At 28.4% G+C, this 11,352-nt stretch overlaps 1 protein-coding gene across 1 annotated transcript in view; it reads left to right on the forward strand.

Moving 5' to 3' along the window:
* The window catches only part of cdm (importin-13-like protein cdm), a 22,355-nt gene extending 12,208 nt beyond the window's left edge, over positions 1–10,147 (forward strand). The window contains exons 9-18 of the mRNA XM_014434860.3: positions 428–529; positions 2,550–2,772; positions 2,856–3,028; positions 3,977–4,141; positions 4,221–4,388; positions 4,600–4,743; positions 4,922–5,120; positions 6,124–6,288; positions 6,441–6,603; positions 9,911–10,147. Of these exons, the coding sequence (XP_014290346.1) occupies positions 428–529; positions 2,550–2,772; positions 2,856–3,028; positions 3,977–4,141; positions 4,221–4,388; positions 4,600–4,743; positions 4,922–5,120; positions 6,124–6,288; positions 6,441–6,603; positions 9,911–10,001 (1,593 nt within the window). The 3' untranslated portion in view covers positions 10,002–10,147. The remainder of the gene's footprint in view (positions 1–427; positions 530–2,549; positions 2,773–2,855; positions 3,029–3,976; positions 4,142–4,220; positions 4,389–4,599; positions 4,744–4,921; positions 5,121–6,123; positions 6,289–6,440; positions 6,604–9,910) is intronic.
* The last annotated feature ends 1,205 nt before the right edge of the window (positions 10,148–11,352 follow it).

The following is an 11,352-nucleotide window of genomic DNA, read 5'->3' on the forward strand; positions in this document are numbered from 1 at the left end:
TACGCTTGGAAAAACCTTTCTCCATCAATTTATTGTTGGTTCATTATTCTTAAAATCATTCTCTACGCTTGGAAAAACCTTTCTCCATCAATTTAAGAGAGTGGATGGCTTTATTCTGTCATGCTGCTGCTGTTTTATAAATACTATCTAAGATCATAAAATATTTCTTAGACAAAGTTTGTATCCTTTGTAGATCTTTTACTTTATTCAACAAATCTTGGCATATTGTTTTGTTTTTTTTTTTGCTGTTTTTGCATTTAGTTATACAAGAAAAAACTTCCAATTTTTATTTCACATTGGAGTTAATCGGTAGTTGACTATATTAAATTAGTTGAAGGAAAAATCATGTGTATTAATTAGTGTATTTCTCTTGTAATCCAACAATATATCTTATTTTTTTAATTTAACAACCATAATTTAATTTAAGGTGTTGCTTCACAAATCAAAGCTACCAAGTGATATTGATACTTTATCATCAGCAGACCAAGAACTGATAAGGATATACAGGCAAGATATCTCGGATACAATCGTAAGTTATATTTTATTAAGATTTAGTTTATCTATTTAGCAATCTCGTCCACATCACCCAGTAAAACAGGAGTTCAACCATATTGAAGTGGAAGATGAAATTAAATTAAAATTAGATGTGTTTTGTTTATTTATTATTAAGAAAATTTTTGAATCTTTGGCATACTTTCCATTAATTAGACATGTTGATCTTCAATTCTATAAGTAATTATTGAAAGATTACTATCAATTAAATCATAGCTATTATCTCTGTTTTGTAATTAACATACGTTTAGAGGTTATATGGTATTACCCTGTCCAGGTCAGTTGTTGGTTATAACCTGACACCATAGACTAATTCATATTTGTGCCCTTGCGTCAACTGATAGGATCCTTTAGATGTTGAAGGAACCCAGCTAGCAAAAGTTTGGTGTAATCCAATGAAAGCAGTGTAGTTTATAACACAATTATTACTAATAGTGTAGGTTATAACACACAGCTGTTCTGGAGGAAACAACTCATAAGTACAGTTGATTCTTAGTAATTTGGAACTCTAAGGACCAGGGAATAAATTCAAATTACTGAAAGTTCAAATTACGCTTGTTTCAAAACAGATATTTTTATATTATTCAATCTGATAATATTTACTCATAGAAATTTTCCACTTTCAGTTGACAAAGTCCAATTTTAACTGAAGTAATAATATTTCTAGTTAAAAATGTAAATTTTTGTTTTGTGCCAAAGTATTAAAAAAATATAATACTAACTAAAATTTACATTTTGTTCTCAGCCATTTATTCAATACTAAATTTTTATAGAATCGATATTTAAAATACTAAGAATGATTTTATATAGTAAGTCATCCTGTCAAGTGAAAGGCTCAAATATAAGTTAAATGAAATTAAAAAAGTGATTATTCAATAACTATGTTGACATGGCAACAGTATCAGACTGGCTAAATGGAAAACTGTGCATACCTCTGTCGATCAAACTCGTATGAGAACATATCTTTTATTTATCCAGTTTTCAATATTCCCCACTTCTTCAACTTTATGTGGTATTTATTATTTTTCTAAAATATTTGACTTTCCAATGATGTGTAACACGTCTATATGACTAATCTTATTTCTAGAAATTTTTTTTCATCGTGGAAAGAATATTTTCCTCTTATCTTCTTAAATTAATTATCAAATCCTTTCATATTTTATGTCTATCCTTTTGATACAACAATAAAACTGTGAAATGGTTGGTCATTTTAAATAAACAATAATGCCTCTTTGGGGAAAGATTTTTTTTTTTAATTTGTCATTTAAGCCCTGTCAAACTATTTAAATTATGATAAGACCTAGTGATATTAAAGACCATTCGATTGTACATTGATATACTGAGTTTAAATAAAAAAAATTTAAAATTTGAAAAATTAATACTAGAAAGTGGCACTTTTAGTCGTTTGATTTTACTGAAAAAGTTAATGTCAAATCTTAGGCATATATCTCTGCCTTAAATAGCCGAGGGAGTTCGATCATCAACTTAAACTGCCTCGTGCAGTTAAAGTAGAAGCATGTTTTAGATTCAACACTGTATGAAAGCAGGCTACTAACTCAGTTATCTCATTCACTATATAAATGGTAAGTAGTTCAATAGTATCTAGTTGACAAGTGGGAGGCTTTCGAATTATAGAGTGGGATTGTCCTGACTTTGTACTTTAAATTTTTATTGAGTAAGATGTTGTTACAACTTCAAATTATTGAAGCAAATAAAACTCATTGATTTTTTTTCAATTATCGAGAGAAAACTTCAAATTATTAAGATTAAAATGATCGATAGTGGACTAAATAAATAAATTCTCAGTTTTAGATATTGAACTTATTATTATATACACTGAACAATGGCTTTTCTTTTTTGTTTCTATCTATGACCACTCGTCTTTTGTTTGAGCTATATAGCACTTTAAAATTGAACTTTTTCACTTATATCTTATTTTATTATACAAAGAATAGTATTGACTTCGGATTTTAGTTTTTCATTTTTTCCTTTGACAGGTTTATTGTTATCACGTGGCCAGAGACCATCTGATCAGGCTGCTCGTGAGGTGCCAGAGAGAAGCTAGAAGTTGGCAGGAAGCTGAAGCGGTTTTACATATAACTTTAGCACTCGCTGAAACTGCAACGGCCCAAGACGATGAAACTGTTATCGGCCTACTCATCAATACGCCGCCTGAGTTCCTTAACCATAGAGTAATTAATGCTCTGAACCAAGCTGTTGGTAACTATCTTTCAATATTATTCAAGTGTTTATATATTTTAGCTTCATAATATGTGATAATAAGATAAATATTTTTGATATAGGTGCCTATGCAGAATGGCTTGGAAATGCATTACCACAATTGATACCTAGACTTGTAGCTTCTCTGCAAACACCTGAGACTGCTACTTCTGCAACAATGGCATTGAAAGACATCACTAGGGAGCGGACAACTTCACTTGAACCGTATGCTCCTGGTCTTTTGACAGCTTGTCAGGTTCTAATTTTTTAATTATTAATAAATTAAATCAGTTTAACCAGAACTTTTTTTTTTTAATGTAAAATAACTTTTTTTTATTTTAAAGTTTCTGTTTTTAGTTTATTGGGATGTATTAAAAGTGTTTCATGGAAAAAAATTTAATACAATATCGTATTTATTATTGAGGTGTAGATAGTTGACTGTAGATTAATGATTGGAGAAGTTTGTCGGGGGGGGGTGCGGTCAGCAAAGAACAGCATAAATAAACAAAACCATAAAGGCATAAAATAAATAAATATGGTTTTGTTTATTTATGTGATTTCTGTAAATGCTGAAATGAACTGTATATTTGCTAAGTTAATTTATTATTTTTTTTTTTAATATTTTGAGAAAATGGCATTCACTAGCAACACCCATTTTGGGTACCACTGCAAAAGATTATCGATTTTCTGTACTGACAGGAAAATAAAATCTAGTTTTATTTATTTCATGATTTATCCAAAAAATTTAATATTATTCAATTGTCAGGTTATTGTTTTATTTAGCTATAGAATATGTTTTGAGTGATAATATGTACAATTTTTGGAAAGGCATTTTACAGGAAATATTATAAATAATATTAAACTAAAGTATTAAATAAAATTTTGGTTTATTACTGTTTCAGTATTCATATTTTGAAATAAACTTTAAGGTAACCATTTACTTTTTCTATTAAAACTTTTTTGCAGAGTTTGAAAAGATCATAAACTGAAGTAATAAAGCTATTATTTTAAAATTTTGAAGGCTAAATGTTTTAAGAAAAAAAAACTTTTATTTTATAATGAAACTTATTCTGCCAAAATATAAGTTATGTATATATTTTTATTATTATAAAAGTTAACAGTTATTTTGGCCTCTAGAATTTTAAGAAATATTTTTTATGCAGTTACATCGTATAACTTACTATTTTTTTTTTTTATCTCGTAGGAAGCTCTGAGCAAAGGTCATCTAAAGCAAGCAGAATGTGTTAGATTAATGTATTCTATTGGTCGGCTATTATCTGTAATCCCTTACAATCATATGTTAAGTACTTTAGAACCTTTGTTGTCGAATTATGCATCTGATATAGAGCAAATGGTTTCGCAACCTCAGGTAATACTATTTTTATATATGTCACTCTTATTTAATGTAACTTTGTTTAATTTTGTAATCTATTTCTATATCTTTTCAGATGAAAGGTAACTTGATTCTCAGGTTGAAAATGTTGTCAACTCTTTGTTCTTCATTATATGCCTCGGAAGTTGGACCAGATCCTCCTGCCTTCTTAGTTTTAACACGACTCCTTCCAGTACTTTCTGGAGTTAGCCAAGCCTGTGCTTCTGAACGAGCTGTGATTGAGGTATTTAGTTATCTTTATAACAAATTTATATTTCTTAATATTATTTTATTAAATAAATATTATTTTTTTATATATATAGTTAAATGTGTAGTATAATAAGTTGAGCTTGGAGTATTTTAAAATTTTATTTATTGAGAATATTTGTTACATTTTTAAGTGTTATGATCTAAGTGTACCTTTATATATATGCCTATGTTATTTGTTTTTTCAGGAAGTTTGTCACTTTCTGCAAACAGCTGTATCAAATGCCATCACCACAAAGAAAGAAAAAGAAGTTTTAGTTCCCATCATTAGTTTAGGAGCACATTGTTATGCTTCTCAACCAAACAAGCAAGCTCTTGATCTCGTGCGGCAAGTATGTATATTAATTTAATTGGAGTTGATTTGTTTGTTTCACTAACTCAAATTTATATTAATTTAACATTAATACTTTGAACTACCATCTTTGCAGTCTATTGTATAATGCTCTTAATATTCCTAACTTAACAATATTATAGTTACTAGTAAATTTTAAATTAATATATATTTTTCAGATGTGCATATTGTACAGTAGAGAGAAAGCCGAGAGCTTGCACCAGCTGCTTGCGTCAGTGACCCAAGTTACAGTTCAAGTAAATCAAGCACTACCACCAGACGTTTTACAAGCCTATTTTCAGCTTTTAACATCTGTTGTCAAGAAATCGCCATTTTTGCTCTCTCCTTCTGTTGATATTCATCATATTTTTAATTTTGGTAACTACTCCTAATATATGTACTTTTTTTTCTTGCTCATTCATTAATATTTGATAAAATATTTAGTTGTAAGACAGGAAACTGGACATCGATTCCAACTATTACAACAATTGCTAAACAAACGGTCTAAACTTCCTGTCCATTACAAAAGACTGATCTACATGACTATAATAAGGCCATTGGAGGATTTGAGTTGAGGAGTTGATCTTTAGGGCTCTGCTGAACCTTTTAATTCCTCTGGTATCCAATCCTTAAAAATCATCAATCGATCTAGCTTGAACCAATCCTTTTATTACAAACTCCCTAACCACCTGAACCCACAAGCTTCTTACTTTGTTTCTTCTTCCATTCCTGAAAATCTTCCGAGTCGTCCGAGCAAGGTCTAGTACCAAATTTGTTTGCTGTATCTTTCCTAGTATCGGTCCAATTAAGATGATGGTAACGTTGGAAGGAATAAGGCCTATTGATTCTTTCTGTTCAATCTAGTTTTCATCTAAATTGTTAGAACCATTTAGTAAAGTGAATATTATAGTCTATGGTTATTGGCTATCATGCCCACTTAGGTACAAAGGCATTGGAAACCAAGCCCTACAAAATAAATAAAGAAGTTTCTCCAGAATAACAATGTGAGAACAAAATAGTTCTCATACACAACTCTTGTTTGAATGATAAACTTCTTCAAACAATTTCATAAAAAATAATTTTAAAATTTTTTTTTTAATTTAACTCATCCAAAATTTTTCTGAAAAATTCATTTGGTAATAAAATAAAAAATAAAAATACCTCACCAGATAATGATTCTGTTTATTTTAAAATCTTTTACTAGAGTTTCCTTCAATTTATTTAACATTTTATATATTCCCTTCCCAGCCATAACAAAGTTATTAACTAATTAAGAAATTGATTTTCAGAAATGCATTTAAAGAAGCAATAGCCTGTAATTAATTTTTATTTCCGTTTTGTTATTTAGGTTTAAGTTTCATGATATATTTTCATTTTGCAGCTACTGATTCGTTGACAGTTGCTGAAACGCCAGTTGTAAAAGCAGCTGGTTCTTTCCTAGTTTCATTAATCTCTGCATCCATGGAAGATCAGTATGCTCCTGTATTTGCCCGCCCTATAGAGAATTGTGGTCATCATTTGGTCGCAACAATGTTAATATGTATTGGTAAGATTTAATTTATGTTATTAGTTATTATCAACTACTATACTTAAATTATATACCATCATTAAATTTTGTTATATACCATCATTGTAAATTTTGTTTAGAATTAAATTTTTAGTTTCTTAATATTACATAAATATTGAATTTTTTTTTAGCTGGGCGTACACCTATGTCAGGCCTTGATATATTCGCAGATATTATCCTTGCACTTAATAAAAGATGTTTGGAACTATTTCCACAGTGGCTCAAAGGTGGATTAGACCAACTTCCTACGCCTGAACCTGCTCAAAAAGAAAAATTTAGTAAAATGATTATTCGGTAGGTTTATATTTTTGTTTATGTTATTTATTACATTCTCATAAATTTAAATCAGTATCGAGAATGAGCTTTTATTTCTTATATGCATAAATGTTTGACCATATATGTGGATTAGAAGGAGATGGTTAGGGTTGATTTCAAGAAAAAATATTAAGAAATAGTGTCAACTAAGAAGTCTAAGTAGAACTAGTGGGCAAAAGTTTTGACCCACTTTGCAGGTCTTCATCAGGGCTAAAATAAAAAGATACAGAGTAAGTACGGGTAATCTAAGAGTATGAAAATGGCATGTAACAAATATACAGGTGGAGGTATAAAAAAACATCTATATCAGGGTTGTTCAAATTACAGCCCATGGGCTGTATGCAGCCTGCGATATTGTTTGGCCCACTAGAGCTTATTAGAAATAAATAAAATTGCTTGGAAATACCTTCCTTTTGAAAGAGATTTTATAATTTAATATAAATAAACTTATACCCAATATGCTAGTTTATAAGTTAGTTTTATAAGAACCCCGTACCTATGTGAAAGTGTATTTTTGTCGATGAAGTTTTTAAAAAAAAAAGAAATCTCATGAAGTCGGCTACAACAGAACTAGAAGTGTATAATTGTTCATTGGTGGACACAGCTGGTTGACCACTATGTTCACACTAAATATATATTTTGATTATCATTACAATGTTTATATCGATTGATAAATGATAAAAATATTTTTTCTTATTTATGTATAACAAATACTTGACCATCTTATTGATACTTTAAAGTTTAAAATTTTAAATATTTATCATAGAAATTATTATATGCGCCCACAAACTCATTCAAGTTTTTAATTTTGGGCATTGCGGCTTTTTAAGATGGACAGCCCTGATCTATATAAACAAATTAATATAAAATTTATTTATAAATATAAATTTATGTTGGTTTGTTTATATGAATGCCTTTTTGCACCTCCACCTTCATATCTGTTTTATTTACATGTCAATTTTATACTCATTCATTAGCTTTACCTACTTAGTATATTTTCATTTTAGCCCTGATGAAGATCTGCTGTGAGGGTCGAAATATTGGTCATTAATGAAACTGGCCAGTTGAAATTATTTCTTAGTCATTTTTCTTTACCATAACCATTACCGCCTCCTTCTAGTTTTTAATTTTGTTGATTTGATCTTATTGTTGTATCATCATTTTATATTTATTAATTGTATAATTTTTTTATCCCTTTCTCTCATAAGAGAGAAAGGGATAAAAAAGTATCCCTGTGTGAGGATTGTTTATTTATTTATTTTTTTTTTTTTTGCATCCATAAAGTATAAAACATATAAAGTATTTATTAATACTTCAGAATACCAGAGCTTCTAATCTGAAATGCATTATTACTGTTAGATAATGTTTTTATTAAAAATATAATGAACACAATTGACCTCTATTGAATTATAAAAGTTCTTAAACAGCATTAAATTCAATGATAAATGAGTACTAAACATAGCAAATTTGGTTCAAAAATATGGTGAAAATTGACAGTTGAAAATTTTTTTTCTAAATTTGACTGCAAATCCAATGTAGTGACTCAAATATTTAAAGAACATATGTTCTTAATTTAAAAGCTTTCAAATGAAAAATATCAAGTTTTGAGTTTATTGAGTACTTAATATTTTTATTCTAATTACTATATCACTTCTATTGTGACTCAATCACTTGCTCATAGTCAGTGAGTAAGAGTGTTAACCTTACTCATTCATCTGTACCAATCCTTAATTAGTAACTAGTTGAGCTCAAAAATAGAAAATTGGTAAACATAGCTTTTAGTAACCAACAGGAAAATTCTAAAAAGTAAAATTTGTTATGTTTAATCATCGATTGAGTGAGAGAAGTAATCTGACACTGGCTGTAAGGGAGTCATACAACGGGTTGTATAGAATATATATTCAAAATATAAGGTACTCAAATTTGATACTTAACCTATAATTTTTATTTATTTACTATAATTTTCGGCTCTTCAACTACCGAGGTCATTTTTGCTATGTACAAATTTATGAGAAAAAAAACAGTCTAAAGATACAAGTAAATAAATATAAAGTTTGTTAAAGATAATTTTTTTTTTGGAAACAAAAACAATTTTTCTGCTGCCATTATACTTTGTTTTACTATTTCTTCTATATTGGTCTCCAGTCCAACTTCATCTCGTTCATAATCGTAGGTACAGCAATTAGTCAGGATGTGCAGTACTGTTAAATTTAGCCCACAAGCTATACATTTCGGTGGTGTCCTTGTCTTAAGGTACTCATGTGTCACTCTTAAGTCTTCTATCCTGAGGCGGGTTTACATCTCATTACATCTCTTCTTGTTGTAGGTTTTTTCGACCTGAATTCTAATAATCCAAATTTTAATTCTTTGTGGTATTTGAGTTTATGAATCTTAGAAATTGGAAGTAGCCAGGGCTCTGAAAATAATTGGTGTAGTTGCAAAGGTTTTGGTTAGGGTTTAAGGTCCAAGTCTGTAATATGCATTTTGCTTATTTCGGATAATGGAAGTTTAATTTGGGGATTTGTGAGGGCTGTTGTTATTGAACAAAAGAATCTATTCAAAGGATGAGTTGGCCGAGAAATTACTTTTATATAATATTTTAAATCTAAAATTTACCTTCGTACATACATTGGCATTATGCCAGCTTCTACTTGAAGACTTAAATGGGGCTTAATCGAAATGTACCTTTAGCTACTCAAAGTGCTGTATTCTGGATTTGTATCCAGTATCTCAAGCATCCTTTTGCTGGAGGATCCATCTACTGTATAAGCAAGTCTAACTTGCTCGGAACTAGTGTTGTATATAATCAAATTATACTAGTTTTAGCAGCTTTCCAAGCGTGATTACTAACAATTTAATACATGTAAATAATTGGACCTAAGCTCTTTAATGTAGGGCCTTCATGAAAGGGAGCGGTCTATAATGACACCAAGATATTTAATTTCTGTTGCATGAGTTACGTCCTTCCCATTAATTTTGGTATTGTTTAATTTTATTATCAATTTTTATTTGAACAATGCTAATTTAGAACAGCTTTTTCCATGATAAATATGTTGTGAGATATGAGATTCACTACAGTGAATCCTAGAGCTAATTTAAAATGTTAAGTATTTATTTAATACAGAATTTAATGTGCTTTGGTTATAAAAATATAAATATGAATACTAATAGCTGTTTCCTAGCCAGATGTGTCGTGAATATTGAGGAATTGGTATTCTGAAGTCCTACCATATTTTGTTTCAATTCATATTATATTATTTATTTTAAATATATATTAATTTTTTAGGGAAAAAGCGCTTAAAAGGAAACTGATTGAAATCATTAAGGAATTTGCTTTGGTTTCCCGAGAACTTGTAACTATAGATTATAATCACTGAGTTGAGGGATTCTTGATTATTTTTTATGATAAAAGCTCGCTGTAATAAATAACAATTACAATTAAATCGTCCATTTGAATGTTTTGTTCCTAATGACAAAATTTGTGAAGTAAGTGAAATAATTAAGGAACCCAGTATACATTATGTATAATGTATACTATAGTGTACATTACCCTCTACCTCTCAATGTTTAGATTTTAGATGAATAAACCGCCCATTTTATGAATATAACACATTATTGTTTTAATATTTTGTTCTGCTATAGTTTTTATGTCAGTGACTTTATAATTAATTTTGTAAAAAAAAATTCATCTTTTGTTTCTACCTGTTTGTAAATACTTTATGATTACAAAATTTTACATATAATAATTTATAGTTTACGAAAAAAATTGTTATATTTTTTAATTTAGATTTTATAGTAGACAATCGAAGGTTGATAGCCAACTATTTATCTTAAAATTTGTGGATTCTAATTTTTTTTTTTTCATGGAGTACAACAAACTTACTTTATAACGTATTTCTTAATGTATATTTTTGTCTATATTAGAATCATTATTCTTTCTAGATTTATTGTTCAAGAAAAAAAAAATAGGACTAATTAATTCAATAAAGTCTATTAGGTCAGTCCTGGGTATTGAAAAAAAATATTATGGATATCTGCAATGAACATAAATTTAATTATTATATCTAATATTAGTTTTTTATTTTTATTTTATTAGTAAAACTTCATATCTGTTTTAACCACCTATATATCCAGACATCTAATAAGTAGTTTTAGTATTCAAGTAAATGTATTTTTAAGTAAATGATCGTCATCAAATCCAGATTTAGTTTTTTTATTATCATTATATATTGTTATATCAAAGTTATTCTTCAATTTATATAAGTAATTATCAATATTAGTTTATTATTTCCTTATTAATTTATATCTTGGTGCTAAAATTTGGTTTTATTCTGGCCCACAGATAATAGCATTGTTTTTAAATTTATTAGCAAAGACCTTTAGAACAATGTATTTTTTACCTCAATATTTACATTTTTACATTATTATATATCTACATTAATGGCTATTTTAAATTATCTTTTTCTATTTTATATTTACTGTAAATATTGCTATTATTAGCAACCTATGAATTCATGTTTTGTTAATCCATATATGTAACGAGACTGAATAATTTCCTATTGGTAGAATATCTTAAGGAATCCATATTGTTAACTTTTTTTTTGTGAAACTGAAGTGTTCCAAAAAAGAAAATTGTATATACCTATAGTTAATTACTTTTTACCCTATTATAATGTAAATAAGTATTTATTTTGTTTAATGAGGTATTCAATTTTGAAATAGTAGAAA

The sequence above is a fragment of the Halyomorpha halys genome, unplaced genomic scaffold (genome assembly GCF_000696795.3).
Source record: "Halyomorpha halys isolate HHAL.00 unplaced genomic scaffold, Hhal_1.1 Scaffold1437.1, whole genome shotgun sequence".
Classification (NCBI taxonomy): domain Eukaryota; kingdom Metazoa; phylum Arthropoda; class Insecta; order Hemiptera; family Pentatomidae; genus Halyomorpha; species Halyomorpha halys.